The 25,546-nt window shown below is 44.6% G+C and overlaps 1 protein-coding gene across 7 annotated transcripts; it reads right to left on the reverse strand.

Moving 5' to 3' along the window:
* Nucleotides 1-195: 195 nt before the first annotated feature.
* Nucleotides 196-24,782, reverse strand: LOC106569555 (transcriptional repressor p66 alpha). 7 transcript variants are annotated; one of them, XM_045694356.1, is made up of 11 exons: nucleotides 24,586-24,782; nucleotides 9,537-10,100; nucleotides 7,845-7,989; nucleotides 7,403-7,531; nucleotides 6,999-7,076; nucleotides 6,772-6,900; nucleotides 6,226-6,417; nucleotides 4,227-4,500; nucleotides 3,317-3,744; nucleotides 2,884-3,127; nucleotides 196-2,167 (listed from the first exon to the last, which is right to left on the reverse strand). In XM_045694356.1, exons 2-11 carry the CDS (start codon nucleotides 10,094-10,096, stop codon nucleotides 2,031-2,033), a joined length of 2,316 nt encoding a protein of 771 aa, XP_045550312.1. In that variant the 5' UTR covers nucleotides 10,097-10,100; nucleotides 24,586-24,782; the 3' UTR covers nucleotides 196-2,030. The 7 variants fall into 7 exon arrangements, with proteins under 7 accessions (XP_045550312.1, XP_013996499.2, XP_013996496.2 ...); XM_014141024.2 differs by having other exon boundaries at nucleotides 6,226-6,420; XM_014141021.2 differs by having other exon boundaries at nucleotides 6,226-6,441.
* Nucleotides 24,783-25,546: the final 764 nt, after the last annotated feature.

Raw genomic sequence — 25,546 nt, forward strand, 5'->3', positions numbered from 1 at the left:
GTTCCTGCAGTGTGTATTGGTTTTCATAGTTCTCAATGATGGCATCTGATCTAGCACTGAAAATAATCTCAAACAATTTTGACAACCCATATGGTAATTATTTATAAACCATAGACAGCATATGGAACTTTTTACAGAAGTACAAAACAAAACTGAAAAAGGAGTAGGAGACTGTAGTTGAGGAAGAGAAGGAGCCACATTTTTAAAATTTTTATTTGAACAGGAGCACTGTTGTAAATCCAGTTACCTCACCACAGGCCTGTCTGGGATACAAGTTATTGGTCCTGATACCAACCAAAAACAATTAACGAGTGATTTCAATATTAGACATGTTTATTCTCTCCTCAGTCTTTTGTAAAGCTCAAATTTGTTAAAATTCCCCTATAAGTTGCTTTAACGAACCCAGCTTCAACATGTGGCAACCAGAAACCTACACTTAAGATGTCCCAGAGCATGTGACAATACCTGCAATCGGCTAACTTTCATCCCCAGATGAGAACATTCTGTAAAATGACTGGTGTCATTGATGATACAGTAGGTTTGAGCATATTAAACCAATTGAAATATTATCCATATTCAATTACTTTTTCCAGACCAATTCCAAAAAGTGTAATGATTCTAGATGACTTAACTTTTTCTGCCAACATATGGAAACTTTGATCAATTATTTAAAAAAAACAATTCACTGATTCATCAGTGTAAAACATATAGAACAGATGTAATCGGAACACATCTGTGATATGACTCTTATGATTCTAGAATCTTGTCTTCCATGGAAACAATTTTGCATGTAATTCAAGACAGACTGTATTATACTATTGGTTCTCTTTACAGACATGTTATTACAAATATGAAGGGACAACTCAGAATGGAATAATAGAAAACCAAAGCAGAGGCTTCAGACAAAAATATAATATAGAGATCCTCTACTTGTTTTGCTTATGTCAAACATGAGTGTGGAGCAGCTCTGTCAAACTGCAAATACAGATGTAGGATCTTAATTTGAGCCAGTCTCCTACGGCAGGAAAATAATCCTGCAGCAACAGGAAATGTGAATTATAATTAATGGAGATTTTTGTAACAGTTGATACATTGTTCGTAAGGGAAAATCTGGAAATTACAAACTTTAGAAGCTTTTTTAACATTTCAGATACGCTGCAAGTTTTAAATGTCCTTTGTTGCAAGAAAGTTCTCCTGCAACAGGGTGATCAAATTAAGATACTATATCTGTAGATTAATAACACATGGGAAGGAAAAAAATTCACACAAAAAAAAAAGTGTATGAGGCTAGTATTAATTGTTCAGTTGTTAAAACCCCAACATCATGACAGGAATTTTTCATTTATACATCGGTTCCCAAACATATCCAATAACTTACTGTAAATACAAACAAATTCCAAATGAACTGCTACTGAGGCTATGCACTGAAAACATCATTGCTCAGTTCTTTTAAACTTAAAGAGAATGTTTATTGGAGATCATATTTTTTGTCTTTTAGCTTTTTTAGGGTACTCTTGAATATGAAGTAAACAGTTCCAAGTAATTTCACCTTGACCACACCCCAACAGTTTGTCTGCATCCCATTCGCTGGGTCTAAGATGACAGAGGGCCAATCAGCTCCTAGTTCCGTCCAATAGGTAAAGAGCTGTCCATCGTTTCCATGGTAAGACATCAACACAGTCGGCAGAACGCCAGCATAAGTTCTTGAGAAAAAAGCAACATTCTCAAGCCATCATAAACTCACAGACATCATGGCTGACAAACATATGGAAGGAAGCCCTTTATGCATTTATTGTTTTGCTCCGGTGTAAATCGCTCTTTGTGCACACTGATCCAACATCGGTGAGCCTCATGAGAAACTACAGACTTGAAAGAGAAACAAAAACACTAACATTTTTTTATTGAGAATGCTTCTCCTCAAAAGTTTGGAGGCTGCGTTTCCATAACTGTCCTCGAGGGGGGGGGGGGTTGTATTGTTGGCATTGACAACAGTAGCTAATGGTTATTGATAATGGTAATGAATGAGATTATTATTTCCATGTGTTAGCTGTCTGGGAGATGGGGCGCGATGGGATCATGTCCAGGAGGTACTCTCTCTGGCGGGCGTCCACTGTGGACGAGGTCTTATGGACTGACAGACTGGGGTTCACATAGGCCATGGTCACACCTGCAGAGAGAGGGGAGAGGTCAGTCTCTGACGAGGAGAGTGCACGGAGCATAATAACACACATATAAGAGCACTCACAGGTGCACAAAACCACACACGCGTAAATAACATTGATCTCAAAGCAGAGAAAACATGGACTAACTCTACTCTAGGGGGAGGTGAGGTGAGGTGAGCTAGCCATGAAGTCCAAGGGAAAACCCAGCCACCAGAAGGACTGAAGCAGGAAGGAGGAGACAGAGCATTGAGGGGTAACAGAGGGAGAATCTCAATTGCATACTCCTCGCGTCTCTCTTCTCGCCTCCTTCTCAAAACCCATTAGATGAGAAAGCCAGAGGTCCCTCCCCTCTGACCTTCTCCTCCAATGGATTTTAAGGAGGTGAGGAGAAAGGATGCAAGGAGTATGCAATTGAGATTCTCCCACAGAGAAGTGAGATGCAGAGTCCAAAAACAATCCCTATCCCATTGGCTTAGGTGTAAACATTATGGTGATGACTCCACCTAGAAAGCTCCAGTAGGTTTAGACAAGCTTCGGACATTTTGCTTACACCTGTTTCCCTCAGATCAGCAAACACCCAAAGGGAAGCAACTAGTAAAAGGGGCTAGGGGGTGTTTTTGGACTGGAACAAACGTTCAGTGTGTAGCGGTAGAGGCTGGAGGGCAGTGTGGTGTGGTGGGTTGGTTGGTTGGTTGGGGGCCCAGTCGGTATTAGAGTCTACCTGTGTTGATGTTCTGCTTCCTCCATGCAGTGGCTTGGGCGCTACCTCTGCTGCTGTTCCCACTGGAGCTGCCCTTAGAACCCTGGGCAGCGGGGCGCACATGGGCATGCTTACCTGGCCGGCTGACCAAGGCCGCAGCGGCCACAGCGCTCTGCAGCTGAGAGGAAGAGGAGGAGAAGGAGTGGGACACCCCCCTCACCCCCACCGATGGGACACCGCCACGGGAGAGCTGGCCCTGAGGGCTCTGGGGGGGGAGGGAGAAAAAAGAATACTGAGTGACAAGAACCGACCACACAAGCCAAGGGAACCATACTCTCTGTATGTAGGAGAATCTTAGAACCGTCTGTATCCAATTGAATGTGACAGGGCCTAGAGTGGCCCCGGTGGTGATGTGACAGTTTCAGGGAACTGTTGAGAAGTGTCTAACCCCTACCTGTTTGATGTTGGAGTGGTGGCGTGCAATGCTCTGTCCTCTGTTCTGCTGCTGGTGATGGTGATGCAAAGAGGAGACCCTAGCCTGGGCCTGAACCTGCTTCAGCTGCTGGGACATCAGATGCTCCGCCTTCACCGATGGAGAGGAGGAGGAGGAAGGAGTGTGAGAGACAGGGGAGGCGGCCTGCTGGAGGATTCGCTGCTCTATCTCCTGCTCCTGCTGCAGGGCCTTGACGAACGCAGCCTTCAGCCTATTGGTGTGCTCAGCCTTTAGGGCTTTCTTCTGATTGGAGGACATGCAGTCAGCACAGAGTATAGTCCCGCCCTTGGCCTTGTCCTGCCTCCAGCGGCAAGTAAAGTCGGTGCTGCACTGGATGCAGGTGAAGGGCTCTTTGATGGCAGGCTTGACCGGGGGCAACCCTGTTTTAGCTGGGGAGGACAGAGGATGGGTGGGATTAGACAGAACAGGAGAAAACTGGTTTCAATATGAAGCCTAATGATCAAATACTACCGGAGGAAACCCATCTGACATGGGTTTCACATATTGTACCGTTAGGGTATGACCTCTCCTGGTGAAGTGATATTATTGTGTAATGAAGTGTCTGTAAGTGTAAAATATGTGTTCGTGTAACTTTGCTGATGGAATACTGTAATTTAATAGTGTTTATATCAGCAAAATGTTTGTACCGCTAGTGATGGTTTAGTAGTGATATACAGTGTTTATAACAGTGTAGCGCGCTTGCTAATAACAGTGTAGCGCGCTTGCTAATAACAGTGTAGCGCGCTTGCTAATAACAGTGTAGCGCGCTTGCTAATAACAGTGTAGCGAGTATGGGGTGGGGCAGAGGAAAGGGTTGGGAAACCCTGGTATTGGGTCATTTAGAGTTTTACCAGCGTTATAGGTACTGTACCTCTCATCATGGAGTCCAGCAGGTTCTGCACCACGTCCTCCAGGCCCACTAGGTAGATGAACTCGTTGTTGGCTGCCGAGGGCAGGAAGTTGAGCTCTGGGGCGGGAGGTTTGGGAGGAGGAATCTCCAGAAGGGTCTTCTCCAGCTGCTTACGCAGGGCTAGCTTAGCCGCAGCCTGACGGGCGGCAGGAGAGTCGTTCACGTTGACCACAGACACACTGCTGTTTCCAGACTGGGAAGAGATAGAAGAACCCTTCATGTTGGTTGGAGAGGCCTGGGAGAGAGTGGGATGAGGACCGGATGAGGAGGGAGAAGGAAGGAGGGAAGGGATAGACAAATAGAGGAAACAAGTGGGGAAAGAAGGTATCCATGTGAGGTTTGAGGTCAATCATTTCAAAAAAACCTTTTTTTACAGCAAGACAGATCAGATTAATCAAAACGGTTGTAAATTCAGGTCTATTCTCTAGAGGAAAGTTAGCGAAGCTTGAGCGGTTCAATATACCCAAAGTGTGAATGCAATGGGATTGATCAAATCAAATCTGCAAGTCTCAATTGCACCACTCTATGATTCACTAGCCTAGAGGGGAGAACCTCATCTCTACTTGCCATTTTCAATCTATATCATGTGCACGGCTGCCTCATGGGTATCAGCTGATCGCAACGATAACGTTGAAAACAATCATGCATTTAATCTTTCATCAACAATATCCGTTTTATCATGCACATTCAATGCACTTATCGTCAAATAATGACTACTACTGGCTTCCTATCCAAACTTCTCAAAATTATTGCTAATTGCCAAAATGATGTAACTAATTATTTAAATGTAGTACTTTGGTCCTCCATATATTTTGTTTAAAATCACTGCTTCTCAGAGTCTGAACCATCCCCCTGGCAAAGCCTTTAAAGGCAAAATACAGTTTTTCCTGTTTTCTATCACATTTGTACAACTGATGAAACTAACACTGTACAAATTCAAGACTATTTAATCAGAGTTATTTCCTAATAGATGCTGGTTGAAAATACAATCTACACAGAATATTCTAATCATCAGGATTTGCATGGGTGTAGTTTTGGCTTGCCTGGTGACTTCACCAGGCTCTATAAATTAACAAAGTGGCATCAGTTCTGGATTTCATGGAGACTGCGGTGCCAGTGCAGGATTTATTTTACGTAGCTGCTGCCCAGTAGTGATGTGAAGTTTAAGGCTACCTGCCGTGTCACTTGAATAGTGTATAACAGCTCATTTCAGGTTACATATCTCTCCCATTAGGTCCCTCCGTGCTGGTGGATTGATCCACACCACAGATAAAAGAGGAAACCCAGATACTTCACAGGGGGTATAAATCTGAAGCATCCATTTAGAACCCACTCACCACCAAATATGGTGATGAAGGGAAGTCCACTGGCGGGCAGAGGGAGGAGATGGAGCTAGATGAAACTGGGCCGACATTCTGCTGATTTTCTCATCGATGAAAAAATCAGATCTCAATAGTTTTCTGTTCCCAAAAGTAGAATATTTTACGAACGAAGTGCACTAAGTTTTGTAGACTTGACACTTTGCCAGAGTTAAAAAAAATTGGTGTTGTTTAGAAGCAGTGCAAGGCCAAATTGAGTTTTTGTACACGTAAAAAGTAGACGTTCCCTGATGAAAATACGCAATTAAATGCTAAGATGCACCAATGGGATCGAGCTTGTAGGTGCTTGGCTCTGTCCACCTCCTTGCTTGTTCTGCCCACTGTGCTTCATTTGCTGCCATTGGAAAAGACACAGATGAACTATCTTGGGTTAATTCTATAATCTTTGTCCACACTGTGGTTATTGCACCGCTTTGGTGCTCTCCCCCTCACCTCTCAGACCAATCCAAGACATTCATAGCCAAATTCTTGCTTGAGAAATAGTTTGTTTATTTTTAACCATTTTAATGGAAAACTATTGCAGTAAGCGACTTAATTGTTACCCAGAAATCATTTGTTATAGAGATAAACCTCTGACCCACTTGTGAGATGTTAACCAGCAGGCTGGCATTGTTGACATTGCCCACCCTGATGAGGCCTGACTGCATGAGGCCTCTCTGGGCCTGAGAGCCGGGTACGTTGGCCCTGGGGGCCAGCAGCAGAGGAGGGGGGCCAGAGCTCCCTGAGCCAGACCCTGACAGCTGCTGCTGCTGCTGCTGCCGGAGAGACTGGATCTGCTGGGGAGACACAGCGATTGGCTACCCCGGACACATGACACATGGGGGACAGGGGAGTGAGTGGACAGAGGAGGAGAAGAGGGACAGGTCAGGGATAGAGGGGGCCAACATAGGTCAGACAGAGGACATATAGGAAAGGGCAAGGGACAGTCAACAGAGGACAGAACAATTATAGGGACAAAGCAGTGATATGTGGGAGAGTGTGGAGAGATAGGGAGGGAATGAGAGGGAGGGAATGAGAGAGAGAGAAAATAAAACAGGTGAGCCTAGTCTAAGACACAAAACTCGGTCATTTTGAGTTTTAATATCAGCTGGTGACCTGTTTGGCAGGTAGATTGTGGCGTGTCTTACCTGTGCACCTCTGACCAGAGGTGGCATGATGATCTGGGAGTTGTGGGAGCCATGTTTGGAGGAGATCTGCTGCCCGCCCCTCACCAGAGGAGGTGGAATGACTGTGCCTGAACTCCTACCTGACACCACCTGGGGATAAAATTAAACAATGCAATAAACAGAAACGTGGTTAACATGATACACTTGTGTGTGAATTAAAGCTTGTTTGTGTGAGACAGGTGACTGACCTGCTGGGAGCCTTTGCTGGCTGCGATGGATCCCCGGATCAGAGATGGAGGAGCCGCAGAACCCGACAATCCTGAGGGCTGTGGAACAAGACAGAGATGGACAGAATTAGTTGTTTGTGTGTGTGGGTTTGTCTGTATCAGAGTGTCTGTCAATTTGTAAGTGTGCAGAGGTATGCATCTGGGTGAATGTATTTGTGTTGGTCTGTGTGGCTTTGTCTATTTGTGTGGGTTTGTCTGTGTGTGTGTGTGTGTGTGTGTGAGACTGGGATCTGAACTACAATCTTCCGCTCTGGGAAACCAAATTCCCTCCTGGGCGAGGGGGAAACACTGATTTTACGCGGCAGCCAGGGCTACCTCATCACGATAGAGTGAGTCCAGCTCACCTTGGCTGCATGTGTCCATACCTTCTGCAACGCTTCCTTCTGTATCTGGCTCTGGCGTAGTTTCTTCAGCAGCACCAGCTTGGCCTCCTCCAACCTCAGCTCCTCCTTCAACTGTTTGATGATGCGATCCCTCTCCTCTGGCCTGCTCTTCTACACAGACAACAGATAAAGACCAGTTAGACCAAAGAGAAAGACCGGTACAGCATAAAGAGACCAGAGCTTCAATCCAAAAAGCGTCTCAGAGGTGGAGCGCTGATCTAGGATCCGTCTGTACGTACGATCTTATTCACGTTCAATATAAAGGTTGAAACTGATCCTAGATCAGCGCTCCTACTCAGAGACGCTTTATGGATAAGGGCCCTGGGCTCGGATTAGTTATGAGTGCTGATCTAGGATCAGAATACCATAGAAAGAGACTGGTATAAGGAACATCATGGGAGGGTGGTATAGCTCTTTCACTAACCATGAGTAGGACTGTGTCCAGCTCCTTGAAGTGGTTCAAACCGTTCATCGGCGGACTGCAGGAGTCGTTATCTGACAGGACAATGACATCATCATCATCATCATCATCATCTGGGGACGGGGGACGCGGCTCCCTCTTTATGGCGCTAATCGAAGGAGACGGAAGAAGAAAGGGGTTGATATTTACATTGAATTTAATCTGAAAAAGGTGGAGAGAAGTGTAGTAACCCATGTTGTCCACAAGATGGTAACAAGTGTACATTCATAATAATATCTTCTATAGTTTCACTTCTCACAAAGTTGCACTTCAACAGTAAGAAATATACGCGGCACCTGCCTAGCCTCTTATAGGCGGCACCTGGCTGGCCTCATAGGCGGCACCTGGCTGGCCTCATAGGCGGCACCTGGCTGGCCTCATAGGCGGCACCTGCCTGGCCTCATAGGCGGCACCTGCCTGGCCTCATAGGCGGCACCTGGCTGGCCTCATAGGCGGCACCTGCCTGGCCTCATAGGCGGCACCTGCCTGGCCTCATAGGCGGCACCTGGCTGGCCTCATAGGCGGCACCTGGCTGGCCTCATAGGCGGCACCTGGCTGGCCTCATAGGCTTTAGGTTTCTGTATAAGCACTTTGACATCTACTGATGTAAAAAGGGTTTTCTAAATACATTTGATTTGTTAAAGAACGGGGGTATTTTGGGACCGAGGGAATATATTGAAGAGGGTACTATTTGGATCAGTTCTCTGTTATCTACAGTGTCCAGTATCAGACAACTGTCCGCAGAAATGGCCCCCTTCTTACCAGGAAACATAAAGCTGCGTTGACATGATAAGGAGGAGGAGGAGACCACATTATAAACTCCTCACACCTAGACTAGCAGTGTCTCTATTGGAAGGCTACCAGTTTATATCTGTTGTATGTTAGACGTGTGTGGGTCAGTGGCTCAACACTAGTCTAACCACATTCTATTAGAGTTTCAATAGCATCAATGACATTTATTTTTTTGCTGTAAACTTGTATTGATATGAATTACCCAGTTGACAGTGTGACGTAGAGTAATTTACTATTTCCAGATTGTAAATTCTCAAAAGTGGGCATTAATATAATGTTTAATGAGTATGCAGGAACAACCAGCCTCCTCCTCCTCAACACCTTGAGTGTCTCCTTCCTCAGGGCATAGCAGCACCATCACCACTTCCTGTGGATTAATCACTCTTCCAAAGCAGGTCACATGACCCTCCACTCAGGCATCATCACGTGACCCTGCCTCTCACTCTGCCCCCCTCCCCTCGCTGTTCCTTCCACAGTGGAAACCATGGCAACAGCCGGTTGGAACCGGTTTATGACACACAGGCTTCATTTCGTTCAGGGGAGTTTTAAGGGTTCTCTCTCCACAGTTTCTCACGTTCCAAAAATGAGGCAGCACAAAGTACACAGAGAGCTATGCAAACAAAGCTCCGCCCCCTTCCCCACAAAAAAGGTACCAAATAATAATGTTTATCTAATTGATCTCCCCCTGGGCCACACCAAACAGATTTAAAAGACTGTCAGAACCAAATTATAAAATGTTTTGTTTATTGGGGAAAACTGATCTGAAGTCAGTTTCAAATGGTATAGAGTAAATGCTACTACTAGTACTAGAGTAAAAGGAGCTGATCTCACGTCAGTTTTTAAGCGAATAAATAGTGTTCTCACCCTCTAGAGGTGCTCATGTCCAGAGCCTGCTCTCCTGTCTGGACCTCCACTTTAATGGTAGCCTTCACCTCTGTTGACGTCATCATGCTGCTGGCCACCTTCGGTTCTGATTGCACAGTCCGGTTCTGCCCATCTAGATGCATCTCACCCTTCACCTTTACCCGGTCGCCGCGGTCATTCCGCTCAGTCCGGTTCTCTAAGCTCTGTTCTGACTGTTTCGGGGCCCGGTCCTGCTCTTGCTCTTTTGCCGGGTGTGATGGTAACACTAACGGTAATGTTAATCGGGGTAGTTCTGGTTCCATTGCCTTCTCAGGCTGGACAACAGGCTTGACCAGAGGTTTAACCAGGTCCTGGTCATCCTTTGTTGTTTGGGGTTGTGGTTCTGGTTGTGGTTTATTTGGGCTCTCATGATCCTGGTCCGGAGCTCCAGTCTCGGCTCCGTCTAGTTTGAGCTTTTTGCTGTCAGACTGAGTGGGAGGTGCTTCAGAATCAGGGGGTGAGATTTCCCTCCCCAGCGCCCTCTTCTGGCTGCGTGTCTGACGAACAGCCTCCTCAGACATCCCCCTACAAAGATAAGGAGAGAAGACTTGGTCAGCCATTCACTGGAATAAACAAAGCTGACATCAATAGATAGTCAAGCATAATATAGCCTTGGACTAGGGTGGCTATAGCTGACCTCAAATCAGTTGTAAAACATACAGTGTATAGAACTTGGACAGGCATCGCTGACCCTGAAGCAGTTACTGAGGACCGAGGCAAAACATTAACGCCAGAGTCGGTCCCTCTCTATGAAGCTAGGTGGGCAACAGATGTTGTCCTGTGGGACAGAATGGAGTAGGAGACTTACAGTACTTAGCTAGTTCTCTCTATCTCTCTGTGTCACTGCGACTGATGGCTAAGGGATTGGGGGATGGAACACACATGACCACCTTAGTGCCAGCTACCCAGATGCTAGCTGCTCTTAATCCCTGCCTCCCGTTTACACACACACTCACACACACTCGCGCACACAAAAACACACACATGGAGACCGTGATAGGGAGACAGAGATAACCAATGAGTAGAGAGACTTGACCAGACAACACTAGACTGTTCGAGATGCTGCAAGACTAATCACAGTCATACTGACAGACAGATAGTAAAGTGAGGAGTTGTGTTCTGTGTCATACATGCAGAAAAACAAACAAATAGAACACTTAGGCCTCTCGTCTGCCCAGTGATGCACGGCAGGAAGCTACGACTTTGGAAAAAAACAACCACATTTACACTTTCACCAGGGGACACTTTTCACCGATACACACAGCACCCACACATTGCCCCCTCCCTTTCCTTTTCTCAGAATAGTTATGTCCGCGAGTATGCAGCGCACACACACACAGCCACACTCATTACAGTAGTTGGGCCACACACACACACACCTCATCTGATAAAAGAAAGCTGACAAGTTCTTTTTTTTTTTTTACTCATCTGACATCACTAAGGCACATATGACCCTTCCCAGGATTCAATGGGACACACAAAGCACTTTTCCTAAGAACCCGTTTAAACCGGTTGGCGTGTGTGTGTGTGTGTGTATGTGTGTGTGTGGTTTAGAGAAAGGCTGAAGAAGGTTAACCCTTTAAGGCCCGGAATGGAAACTCCGCTCCTACACTGACAGATTCTTATTTGAGACGGTTGATTTGATTTCAAAAAAGCTTTTGACTCAATTTGGCATGAGGGTCTGCTATACACATTAATGGAAAGCAGTGTTCGGGGGAAAACGATACTGGACTGACGATATTATAATTATTATAATCTATTTTTATTTTTATTTTTTTTAAATCAACAAGTGTGCGGTTAAAACTGCCAACAACAAAAAACATCTCTTCCCACAGGGCCGTGGGGTGAGATAGGGATGCAGCTTGAGCTCCACCCTCTTCAACATACAGTGCATTCGGAAAGTATTCAGATCCCCTGACTTTTCCCACATTCTCTTACGTTACAGCCTTAGTCGAAAACAAAAATGGTTTCCCCCACTCAATCTACACACAATACCCCATAATGACAAACCAAAAACAGGTTTTTGGCAGTGATTATAGCCTCGAGTCTTCTTGGGTATGACGCTACAAGCTTGGCACACTTCTATTTGGGGAGTTTCTCCCATTATTCTCTGCAGATCCACTCAAGCTCTGTCAGGTTGGATGGGGAGCGTTGCTGCACAGCTATTTTCAGGTCTCTCCAGAGATGTTTGATCGGGTTCAAGTCCGGGCTCTGGCTGGGCCATTCAAGGTCATTCAGAGACTTGACCCGAAGCCACTCCTGCATTGTCTTGGCTGTGTGCTTAGAGTCATTGTCCTGTTGGAGACTGGGGCGAAGGTTCAGCTTGAGGTCCTGAGTGCTCTGGAGCAGGTTTTCATCAAGGATCTCTCTATACTTTGTTCTGTTCATCTTTCCCTCGATCCAGACTAGTCTCCCAGTCCCTGAAAAACATCCCCACAGCATGATGCTGCCATCACCATGCTTCACTGTAGGGATGGTGCCAGGTTTCCTCCAGAAGTGACACTTGGCATTCAGGCCAAAGATTTTAATCTTGGTTTCATCAGACCAGAGAATCTTGTTTCTCATGGTCTGACAGTCCTTTAGATGCCTTTTGGCAAACTCCAAGCGGGATGTCATGTTCCATTTACTGAGGAGTGGCTTCCGTCTGGCCACTCTACCATAATGGTCTGATTGGTAGTGCTGCAGAGATGGTTGTCCTTCTGGAAGGTTCGCCCATCTCCACAGAGGAACTCTGGAGCGCTGTCAGAGTGACCATCGGGTTCTTGGTCACCTCCCTGACCAAGGCCCTTCTCCCCCAACTGCTCAGTTTGGCCGGGCGGACAGCACTTGGAAGAAGTTTGGAACTACCAAGACTCTTCCATTTAAGAATAATGGTGTGTTCTTGGGGACCTTCAATGCTGCAGACATTTTTTAGTACCCTTCCTCAGATCTGCGCCTCGACACAATCCTGTCTCAGAGCTCTACAGACAATTCCTTCGACCTCATGGCTTGGTTTTTTCTCTGACATGCACTGTCAACTGTGGGACCTTATGTAGACAGGTGTGTGCCTTTCCAAATCATGTCCAAACAATTGAATTTACCACAGGTGGACTCCAATCAAGTTGTAGAAACATCTCAAAGATGATCAATGCAAACAGGATGCACCTGAGCTCAATTTTTATCTGTTAGCAAAGGGTCTGAAAACTTGTGTAAATAAGGTATTTCTGTTTTTTAATACATTGGTTTTCGCTTTGTCATTATGGGGTATTGTGTGTAGATTGATAAGGGAAAAAATGAATTCAATCCATTTTAGAATAAGGCTGTAACGTGGAAAAGGGAAAGGAATAGGGAAAGAAATACTTTCCGACTGCACTGTATATATCAACGAATTGGCGAGGGCACTAGAACAGTCTGCAGCACCCAGCCTCACCCTACTACAATCTGAAGTCAAATGTCTACTGTTTGCTGATGATCTGATGCTTCTGGGCTCCAGAGTGGCGCAGCGATCTAAGGCACTGCATCTCCGTGATAGAGGCATCACTACAGACCCTGGGTTGATCCTGGGCTGTATCACAGCGCACAATTGGCCCAGCGTCGTCCTGGTTAGAGGAGGGTTTGGCCGGGGTAGACCGTCATTGTAAAATAAGAATATGTTCTTAACTGACTTGCCTAGTTAAATAAAGGTTAAAACAAATACAAAGAGGGCCTACAGCAGCACCTAGATCTTCTGCACAGATTCTGACAGACCTGGGCCCTGACAGACCTGGGCCCTGACAGACCTGGGCCCTGACAGACCTGGGCCCTGACAGACCTGGGCCCTGACAGTAAATCTCACTAAGACAAAAAGAATGGTGTTCCAAAAAAGGTCCAGTTGCCAGGACCCCAAACACAAATTCCATCTAGACACCGTTGCCCTAGAGCACACAAAAAAAAATATACATACCTCGGCCTAAACATCAGCACCACAGGTAACTTCCACAAAGCTGTGGACGATCTCAGAGACAAGGCAAGAAGGGCCTTCTATGCCATCAAAATGAACATAAAATTCAACTTACCAATTAGGATCTGGCTAGAAGTTCTTGAATCAGTTACAGAACCCATTGCCCTTTATGGTTGTGAGGTCTGGGATCCGCTCACCAACCAAGAATTCACAAAATGGGACAAACACCAAATTGAGACTGCATGCAGAATTCTGCTAAAATATCCTCCGTGTACAACGTAGAACACCAAATAATGTATGCAGAGCAGAATCAGGCCGATACACGCTAATTATCAAAGTCCAGAAAAGACCCGTTAAAATCTACAACCACCTAAAAGGAAGCAAGTCCCAAACCTTCCATAACAAAGCCATCACCTACAGAGAGATGAACCTGGAGAAGAGTCCCCTAAGCAAGCTGGTCCTGGGGCTCTGTTCACAAACACAAACAGACCCCACAGAGCTCCAGGACAGCAACACAATTAGACCCAACCAAATCATGAGAAAATGTTTTTTAATTACTTGACACATTGGAAAGAAACTGAGCAAACTAGAATGCTATTTTGCCCTAAACAGAGAGTACACAGTGGCAGAATACCTGACCATTGTGACTCACCCAAAATTAAGGAAATCTTTGACTATGTAAAGACTCAGTGAGCATAGCCTTGCTATTGACAGAGGCCGCCGTAGGCCGACCTGCCTCTCAACAGAAGACAGGGTATGTGCACACTGCCCACAAAATGAGATGGAAACTGAGCTCCTCCTGCCAAATGTATGACCATATTAGAGACACATATTTCCCTCAGATTACACAGATCCACAAAGAATTTGAAAACAAACCCAATTTTGATAAACTCCCATATCTACTGGGTGAAATACCAGTGTGCCATTACAGCAGCAAGATGTGTGACCTGTTGCCACAAGAAAAGGGCAACCAGTGAAGAACAAACACCATTGTAAATACAACCCATATTTATGTTAATTTCTTTTCCCTTTTGTACTTTAACTATTTGCACATCGTTACAACACTGTAAATAGCCATATGACATTTTATATGTCTCTATTCCTTTGGAACTTTTGTGAGTGAAATGTTTACTATTCATTTTTTATTATCCATTTCACTTGCTTTGGCAATGTAAACATCTGTTTCCCATGCCATTAAAGCCCTTTGAATTGTGAGGGGGGAGAGATATGGGGGGGGGGGGGGGGGGCAGGCAAACCAAACCACCCGGAAGATGAAAGAATAAAAAAAAAAGAGAGGTCTGGAATGAAAACGCCCAACATGCTGATGCATACTCATGTCTGCTGTCACCATGACAACTCTGCAAAGAACTTGTCTGTAGGCACTGACTAGGTAGTAGGGCCTACAAGGCACAGATTTAGGACCAGCTCACCCTCCTCAAATCCTAAACTCATCTATTAGGGCCAAAAACACTAAACTGACTTCAGATTGGTGTCTGGAGGAAACATCATCCTATTCTTACAGTGCAGTGTCACGGTCTACAGTGTAGTGGATGTTAACCCTATGAGCAGCAGGTCCAAGGGTTGTTCAGCTTTTTAACAGGAAAGGTCAGGATCTAAATGACTTAATGGCTGACATGTATCAGGTTACATCTCCATGGCAGTTCACACACACACAAACACACCTCTCTCTAACGCACACACACAAAAATCTACCGAGATGACTTGTCTGTGACATTGTCCCTTACGGATATAAGTATTGATAGATCAGTGTTTCCCAAACTCGGTCCTGGGGACTCAAAGGGGTGCATGTTTTGGTTTTTGCCCAAGCACTAAACAGCTGATTAAAATAATCAAAACTTGATGATTACTTGATTATTTGAACCCCCTTGGGGTCCCGAGGACAGTTAGGGAAACACTGACAGATCTATCAGCAAGCTCTCCCTCTTTGTCACACACAGGAAAGGCCTATATTGGCATGATCTGAAAATCTCACCATACTGTATCTCCTCTACTCACTAAAAAGTGTGTGTGTGTCCAGGCAGTATATATAGCTTGTGATGTAACGCCTGCCCGAACAGGGCATTACCATGGCACTGGGTGTACGTATAGAGACACACCATTCTGACTCTGGATGGGATTTAGCCCAAAAAGAATATAACCATGACAACAAACTGACAAGTAAGCAAGTAGCCTTACCTATGGAAGTCTCACCAGGAGGCATTTTCTAAATGATACCAACTACGATCAACTTCATCGTTGTCACCATCACAGACCTTAACCATCTGGAAGTCTACAGCTGGCTCTTTCATACAACAGTCATCAGCCAAAAACACACTATCAGTCCGCTGCACAGCCACTACCGGTCAATAGGAACAGTGTCTAAGTCTGCAACCCTGCATCTGTTTGTTTTGTGTTTTTTCTGTCCTTTGTCTCTGCGACCTCGTCCTTCCTTCCTGACCATACACTACTTTGTTTGCCCCACTGTTCATCCATTCTCTGTGTGTCCCTGTCAAACTAATTGTAAACAATATGTTTATGTTGAAGTTAAGATCAAACTTGCTTTACTTTATTGCATATCTTAAGGGTAGGCAACAACACATCTGCCACGCTGATCCTCAACACGGGGGCCCCTCAGGGGTGCGTGCTTAGTCGCCTCCTGTTCACCCATGACTGCATGGCCAATTACGATTCCAACACCATCATTAAGTTTGCCGACGACAACGCTGGTAGGCCTGATCACCGACAACGATGAGACAGCCTATAGGGAGGAGGTCAGAGACCTGGCAGTGTTGTGCCAGAACAACAACCTCTCCCTCAATGTGAGCAAGACAAAGGAGATGATCGTGGACTACAGGAAAGGAGGGCCAAGCACACCCACATTTTCATCAATGGGGCTGTAGTGGAGCAGGTTGAGTGCTTCAAGTTCCTTGGTGTCCACATCACCAACAAACTATCATGGTCCAAACACACCAAGACAGTTGTGAAGAGGGCACGACAATGCCTATTCCCCCTCAGGAGACTGAAAATATTTGGCATAGGTCCTCAGATCCTCAAATGTTTCTACAGCTGCACGATGGAGAGCATCCAGACTGGCTGCATCAATGTAATATGCCTGGTATGGCAACTGCTCGGTCTCCGACTGCAAGGTGCTACAGAGGGTAGTGCGTACGGCTCAGGACATCACTGGGGCCAAGCTTCCTGCCATCCAGGACCTCTGTACCAGGCGGTGTCAGAGGAAGGCCGAAAGATTGCCAAAGACTCCAGCCACCCTAGTCATAGACTGTTCTCTCTGCTGCCGCACGGCAAGCTGTACCGGAGCACAAGTCTAGGTCCAAAAGGATTCTTAACAGCTTCTACCCCCAACCCATAAGACTGCTGAACAGCTAATCAAATGGCTACCCAGACTATTTGCATTGACCACGCCCCTTTTTACGCTGCTGCTTCTCACTCTTTAATATCTATGCAAAGTCACTTTACCCTAACCTACATGTACATATTACCTCAATTACTTCGACTAACCTGAACCCCCGCACATTGACTCAGTACCCCCTGTATATAGCCTCGTTATTGTTAATTTATTTATACTTTTTTTTTAAACTTTTGTTTATTTAGTAAATATTTTCTAAATTCTTATTTTTCTTAACTCCATGGTTGTTCAAGGGCTTAAGGGCTTGTAAGTCAGCATTTCACAGTCAAGTCAACACCTTTTGTATTCGGCGCATGTGACAAATAAAATGTGATTTATATGATCATTTTCTTGATATCCAAGTCTCAGCTTTAGGACATGATCATTGACTCTCACAACATAGAGAGAATCAGGAAAATGGCTTCTGGATAGGTTGATTCCAATGACAGGAAGCAGATGTAGGCTGTGCAATGATATGATGATTTTCCAAGGTCAGATAATCAGCAAAAACTCAATCTCTGCTGTAGCTAACATATCCATGCCCCGGCCCTGTGTGGATTCTGTAGCCTACAACCAGACCGAGTTATCACTTCTTCTCAGCAGCCGCTTCAGCACGCCGTTTACTCACTAATACAGACCTTGACCCTGGTGAAAATATATATCTATCCATCTGCACTGCTGGATTCGAACCAGCTCAATGGGTCTACGCAGAACCATACATTACATATGGAGCCTCTAGATAAGGTATTCACGAACTGGCCAGCATCCCGGAGTCACCTCTTCACTGTTGACTGGTGTTTTGCGGTTACTATTTAATGAAGCTGCCAGTTGAGGACTTGTGAGACGTCCGTTTCTCAAACTAGACACTCTAATGTACTTGCCCTCTTGCTCAGTTGTGCACCAGGGCCTCCCACTCCTTTTTCTATTCTGGTTCGAAACAGTTTGCGCTGTTCTGTGAAGGGAGTAGTACACAACATTGTACGAGATCTTCAGTTTCTTGGCAATTTCTCACATGGAATAGCCTTAATTTCTCAGAACAAGAATAGACTGATGAGTTTCAGAAGAAAGTTATTTGTTTCTGGACATTTTCTGCCTGTAATCGAACCCACAAATGCTGATGCTCCAGATACTTAACTAGTCTAAAGGCCAGTTGTATTGCTTCTTTAATCAGGACAACAGTTTTAAGCTGTGCTAACATAATTGCAAAAGGGTTTTCTAATGATCAATTATCCTTTTAAAATGATAAACTTGGATTAGCTAACACAACGTGCCATTGGAACACAGGAGTGTTGGTTGCTGATAATGGGCCTCTCTACGCCTATGTATGCATGTATGTATGTATGTATGTATGTATGTATGTATGTATGTATGTATGTATGTATGTATGTATGCATGTTTTAAATCAGCTGTTTCCAACTGCAAAAGTCTGGCGCAAAAGCCATGACAGGGAGACATAGTGGACTGGTAACGCGCGTGCAAGTAGTTGCTCCCGACACCACTTGGGTACACTGCAGCATCCACCAAGAGGCTCTTGCTGCCAAGGGAATGCCTGACAGCTTGAAAGACGTTTTGGACACTACAGTGAAAATGGTTAACTTTGTTAAAACAAGGCCCCTGAACTCTCGTGTATTTTCTGCACTATGCAATGATATGGGCAGCGACCATGTAACGCTTTTACAACATTCAGAAGTGTGCTGGTTATCAAGGGGCAAAGTATTGACTCGTTTCTTTTTTAATTGAGAGAAAAGCTTAAAGTTTTCTTTACTGACCATAATTTTCACTTGTCTGACTGCTTGCATGATGATGAGTTTCTCACACAACTGGCCTATCTGGGTGATGTTTTTTCTCGCCTGAATGATCTGAATCTAGGATTACAGGGACTCCCCGCAACTATATTCAATGTGCGTGGCAAAATTGAGGCTATGATTAAGAAGTTGGAGCTCTTTTCTGTCTGCATTAACCTGTTATGGATAGGGGGCAGTATTTTCACAGCCGGATAAAAAACGTACCCGATTTAATCTGTTTATTACTCCTGCCCAGAAACTAGAATATGCATATAATTGTTTGATTTGGATAGAAAACACCCTAAAGTTTCTAAAACTGTATGAATGGTGTCTGTGAGTATAACAGAACTCATATGGCAGGCCAAAACCTGAGAAGATTCCAAACAGGAAGTGCCCTCTCTGACCATTTCTTGGCCTTCTTTAGCCTCTTTATTGAAAACAGAGGATCTCTGCTGTAACGTGACACTTTCTAAGGCTCCCATAGGCTCTCAGAAGGCGCCAGAACGTTGAATGATGACTTTGCAGTCCATGGCTGAAAAACAGTAGCGCATTTGGATAGTGGTCAATCTGAGAACAATGAGACGGGCACGCGCATGCACGTGAAGAGTCCATTTCACATTTTCAGTCTTTGAACGAAAACAACGACTCCCGGTCGGAATATTATCGCTATTTTACGAGAAAAATCGCTTAAAAATTGATTTTAAACAGCGTTTGACATGCTTCGAAGTACGGTAATGGAATATTTTGACGTTTTTTGTCACGATACACGCGGGCGCGTTACCCTTCGGATAGTGTCTTGAACGCACGAACAAAACGCCGCTATTTGGATATAACTATGGATTATTTGGAACCAAACCAACATTTGTTGTTGAAGTAGAAGTCCTGGGAGTGCATTCTGACGAAGAACAGCAAAGGTAATCCAATTTTTCTTATAGTAAATCTGAGTTTCGTGAGTACCAAACTTGGTGGGTGTCAAAATAGCTAGCCTGTGATGGCCGGGCTATCTACTCAGAATATTGCAAAATGTGCTTTCACCGAAAAGCTATTTTAAAATCGGACACCGCGATTGCATAAAGGAGTTCTGTATCTATAATTCTTAAAATAATTGTTATGTTTTTTGTGAACGTTTATCGTGAGTAATTTAGTAAATTCACCGGAAGTGTTCGGTGGGAATGCTAGTTCTGAACGTCACATGCTAATGTAAAAAGCTGGTTTTTGATATAAATATGAACTTGATTGAACAAAACATGCATGTATTGTATAACATAATGTCCTAGGAGTGTCATCTGATGAAGATCATCAAAGGTTAGTGCTGCATTTAGCTGTGGTTTTGGTTTTTGTGACATTATATGCTAGCTTGAAAAATGGGTGTCTGATTATTTCTAGCTGGGTACTCTCCTGACAATCTAATGTTTTGCTTTCGTTGTAAAGCCTTTTTGAAATCGGAAAGTGTGGTTAGATAAAGGAGAGTCTTGTCTTTAAAATGGTGTAAAATAGTCATATGTTTGATAAATGAAGTTTTCGGATTTTCGAGGAGTTTGTATTTCGCGCCACGCCCTATCATTGGATATTGGAGCGGTGTTCCGCTAGCGGAACGTCTAGATGTAAGAGGTTAACAAGGACAACACACAGGTCTTTCCATCATTGTATGATTTTTTGTGTGCAAATAAACTCCAGCTTACGAACAATGTCAAATGTGATATAGCGAAGCACCTGAGTGAGTTGGGTGCGCAATTACGCAGCTACTTTCCCAAAACAGATTACACAAACAACTGGATTTGTTATCCCTTCATGCCCTGCCTCCAGTCCACTTACCGATATTTGACAAGAGAGCCTCGTCGAAATTGCAACAAGCAGTTCTGTGAAAATTTAATTTAAACAGAAGCCACTGCCAGATTTCTGGATTGGGCTGCGCTCAGAGTATCCTGCCTTGGCAAATCGCACTGTTAAGACACTGATTGATGCCCTTTACAACCACGTACCTATGTGAGAGTGGATTCTAAATACAGAGAGTAGAAAACTAAATACAGGCACAGACTGAGTGGAAAATTATTTAAGACTGAGACTCTCTCCAATACAACCCAACATTGCAGAGTTATGTGCATCCTTTCAAGCACACCCTTCTCATTAACCTGTAGTGAGTTAATTACAATTTTCGATGAACAAATAAGGTTTTATATGTAAGCTGGTTAAATAAGGAACAAAATTATTGATTATTATATTATTATTTGTGCCCTGGTCCTTTAAGAGCTCTTTGTCACTTCCCATGAGCCGGGTTGTGACAAAAACTCACACTCATTCTTAAGTTTAATAAATGTATTGTATAGTGTGTGTGTGTGGCAGGCTTACAATGATGGCAAAACACAACATTTGAGAGTGTGCTGACCCTGGTGCTAGAGGGGGTACGCAGCTGGAGGTTGAATGTTTGAAGGGGTACGGGACTATAAAAAGTTTGGGAACCACTGCTCTAGATCAACGATGGGACTGGCTCAAGCCAAAATAAGGCTCTCCTAAAAACCATGTAATCTTTGAAGATAACAGACACACAGGGGGACTGAGACCCTTCTCTATGCATCAATACATGTCTAACCAGCTCTATCAGACTAGATTATAGGCCTACATTAAGACAAAACAACATACATTAATAACCCTGTCTGCCGCCTAAATAATATGGTCGCATACACATATTTAGCAAATGTTATTGCGGGTGTAGCGAAATGCCTGTTCCTAGCTCCAACAGTAATTAGTGGAATTAGTGTGAGTGGCAGATCTTCCAAGGCTTAGCCATCCCTGTGTCTATGTGGAGTCAGGGCTGACGTGTCCTTACACAGAGGAGCCAAAAAGCAGGCCTCTCACACCACAGGCTACACCCTGTTAGACACCACTTGTGTTAACCTATGACCCATGGCTTGCTGGACAGGACAGGTGGGAAAAGGTCATAGAAGAGAGAGACAGAAAATGTGTAGTATTTCAATGAGCTGCTTGGATGAGCTTTGACGGGGCTACCTCTCTTGGCTACTTGAACTTTCTACACCGATAGCTAGTGGCTGGGTTTTTCAGAACTGTGCAATTCAATGGTTTACTTTGGGCATCTGTTTGTATGCTGCAAACAAACTACAGAGAACTGGTCTAGAATTTGAATTGCTGGCATCAGCGCATTTGCCTAACAAAATTTACATAGGCTAACGGCTATTGAGTTGAGAACCAGTATCACACACACACACAAATCCACAAGGATAAGTGTTTGTTTAGACAATGTAATGAATGTCTGGGAGTGGGACTCAGTAAAGTCAATGCCACTTTGAGCAGGGTTCCAAACACAGGGGTGCCAATGAGTGTAGCCCAGGGTGCCCCCTTGACACAAATAATGTCACCTCCATAACTGTTACAAACGTCAACAACATGGAAAGCAAAACTCTCATGTTATTAAAAAATATTACCCTTGGCCCTGCCCACTACCGCATCCTGAAGAGACAATATGTAATTAGAACCCTTGTTGTTGTTGAGGAAAGTTTGCATGACCACTTCACTGGTAACGACAGGAGACTGAAGACAGTCTCCATCATTCAGGATTGCTTTACACAGAAGAGAATTCTCTCTTCAGTTTAGGCCTACAGGCGTAGCTGCGGGACGATGTTTAGGGTGCTGCAATTTTTTTCCGCAGCACCCCCGATTTTTAAGGGGGGGGGGTACTGGAGCATCCCTACTTCCCTTGGCTATGCCTACAGGTGGTTTGTTGCGGCGGCAGGTAGCCTAGTGGTTAGAGCGTTGGTCTTGTAACCGAAAGGTTGCAAGATCGAATCCCCGAGCTGACCAGGTAAAAAAATCTGTCGTTCTGCCCCTGAACAAGGCAGTTAACCCACTGTTCCTAGGCTGTCATTGTAAATAAGAATTTGTTCTAAACTGACTGGCCTGGTTAAATAAAGGTTAAATAAAAAAATTTAAAAAAGTGATACTCTTGCCGAGGGTTGACCCTTCACAATATTACATATACCCAACGGCAGACTTTTTTTTTTCTTTTACAAGGTAACTCAGTTAAGAACAAATTCTTATTTACAATGACGGCCTAGGAACAGTGGGTTAACTGCCTTGTTCAGGGGCAGAACGACAGACTTTTACCTTGTCAGCTCGGGCATTCGACCTAGCAACCTTTCGGTTACTGGCCCAATGCTCTAACCACTAGGATACCTGCCGCCCCTTGCATGAAATCACAGGAACAGACATTCTTGGAAATCAACATGGGTGAATTGTTTGGACCTGTTGCTCAACCCTATAAAAGTGAATGTTAGGGATGCAATCACAAAGGCCAGGGAAGGGCTTACAAAGACTCTGCTCTGCCACTCTCCATTACTATGTGACAAGAATTTCTCACCGGCAATGTGAGGACACCTATAAGGTCCTCTTGACTAAGCGCACCCCCAAAGCAACCATGTGACATCACATTGCAAAGAACATCCAAATCTATTGTTCTGATGAACAACTGTCTTGTTCCAGAACTTTTATTTTTCTATTTTTTTGCCACACTAGAAGTCCTAACAGAAACCAGAGTTAGCACTAAATTAGGCAGATTGCCTTATCATGCAAGCCATTTCCATAGGCTAAAATATGACCTTGTTGCATACTACTTGGTTACACATAACTAGCGGTCAGAATTTCCTATGTTGTGATCTGACCAGGAAAAACTCAGGACCCAAGGTACCAGCATAGGTACCAGTCACTGACAACTGAACTCAACTCACTGATCCTGTAGCTACATGCAGTACAGCACAAAGTAACAGAGGCTGGCTCAGATACATTTGCAGGGCACTGCACCAGCCTATACATACCGCTAGGCTGGAGAAAAAGAGTGTGTAAATGTGTGTGCGTTCAGCTTTAAGAGGAGGAAGACCATGGTCGTCACACAGAAGTAGGAAGATTACCAGGGACTCTTAATCCGATACAGTAGAACCTCCATTAAAAACAATACAAATACCTTAAATGCAAACTCCCCCCTTTAAAGACCAAACACAGCCCATGCTTTATTTTGACCGGCTTCTCGTAAGACCACGGCTAAATGGAGGAAATAGCTGGCATGTTTATAAATCACACAACCATGAAAATAAACTAGCTAGCTAGCATAATGCCAATTTATCATTAGCGCTCGTGCTATCTCAGCTACCTGTCCAGATATTTGTTTGGCAAAAAGTGAAGCACAGTACACGCACTTAACGAAACTATAACTTGGTGCATTTAAATTGCTAGAAAATAATCAGCTTGCTAACTAAACTTTTTTTTGAAACAAAAACAACCAGGTACCCGGACCTACAAGACAATGAAGTAACGTTAGCTGAGGCTAGCTTGCTTTTGGGGTGGGGAGAAGATGGCCAGCGGAAAATTGTAACTCCAACACTGGCCAAATGTCTCAGCTAGCTAACTAATATATATATAATTTATCAGCTACATGTTTTAGTAGTTCGTGATTAGCTATCTTCGCATTGGCAAGCTACCTGGGTTGTCATAAGGCTAACTAGCCAAGTGCTGCTCTAAAAATAATTCCAACTCCCAGTCCAACGACCAGACAAACACTCGACAATCAGATTCAGATCGACTGTCTCTGTTCGGTCGACTCAACTCAAAGTATAGTTGCGAAGTGACATTATTAAAATACTAAATATCGTCTGACTATGTGTAGTCATAACAATAAAGTCTGGAGATGCGACTTCTATAAAACGTATGCACCGCCCTTCCCGTTCACAACCGTAGCTTTTGCTCTGCGGAGAAGTGCTACTTTTCAACAGCCCATCAGCTTCTCTATCGTCACAGATAGGTGGAGGAAGAGGAGCTGGCTCGCGACAAGTCCGAATAAAAGGCTTCCCTCAATCCACTTCCACAAAAAACTTCGGGACACCTCAATCAACTTACTCGGTCGATTCGACAGCGATCCGTCGACTGCGGGTCGTCCAAGGTATTTAGGATGACAATCAGCTCCGATAATTCGATGTTATTTAAAAATCCAGGGGATACCCTCTTTTTTCTACCCTCCCCGCTACCGCCTCTGTTGCCAAATAATGCGCTTCTCAACACACATGGAGCCGCGGCGTCACCGCAGTGGGCATGCGCGCTTCAACACGCCAGGGGGACCAAGTGCACGTTTATAACCACTGACCACCAAGGGGCAAAGCAGCACCACCATGCCACGGTCCCCTAGGTCTTGCGGTTGCTTCTTGCCTAAAATGCATGTAACAGCTGATCCAGGACCAGGATCGATTTTTAGCCTAGCGAGTACGAATAAGGAGAACGGATCCCAGATCAGTTGCCATAGACATGGGTCTGAGGCTGAACCCTATTCACATGCACAGTGGATATGGTGGATGCCATATATCCCCTTCTCTTTTCATAACAGGTCAGAAGATACAATACAGAAGCAAAGTGTATCAACATCAGCAGTATCAATACCATGGTGAATAGCCAACCTTTGGGCATTCATGATTGAGACCCCACACTTGGTAGAATGTTCGGTTTCAGTCTTATAATCTAGTTCATCTCAATGAGAAATGACCACAGCTCACCTAACCTGAGTTTAAAAAAGTAATGCTCTGTGTGTGAGGGAAGTGTGGAGATGTGGGTTCAAGTTGCCTCTACGAACAGATCCAGGATCAGCTCAGCTTACTTGACCCTGCCCCAATGTTAACCATACTGACCTTAGACCAGTGTCAACTTCATTATACTCTAAGTACTCAGGTTGTGGGTAAGGGGGAGAAGTGGGGAGATGGATGCTCAAAAGAGCAGGGGGACTGGGGGAGGGATACTCAAAAAGTGAATGCCCCTTTCAGCTAATTCTTATGCTGTTCTTCCCCAAAGACACAGAATGAGATGCATGATG

The sequence above is a fragment of the Salmo salar genome, chromosome ssa14 (assembly GCF_905237065.1).
Source record: "Salmo salar chromosome ssa14, Ssal_v3.1, whole genome shotgun sequence".
Lineage (NCBI taxonomy): Eukaryota > Metazoa > Chordata > Actinopteri > Salmoniformes > Salmonidae > Salmo > Salmo salar.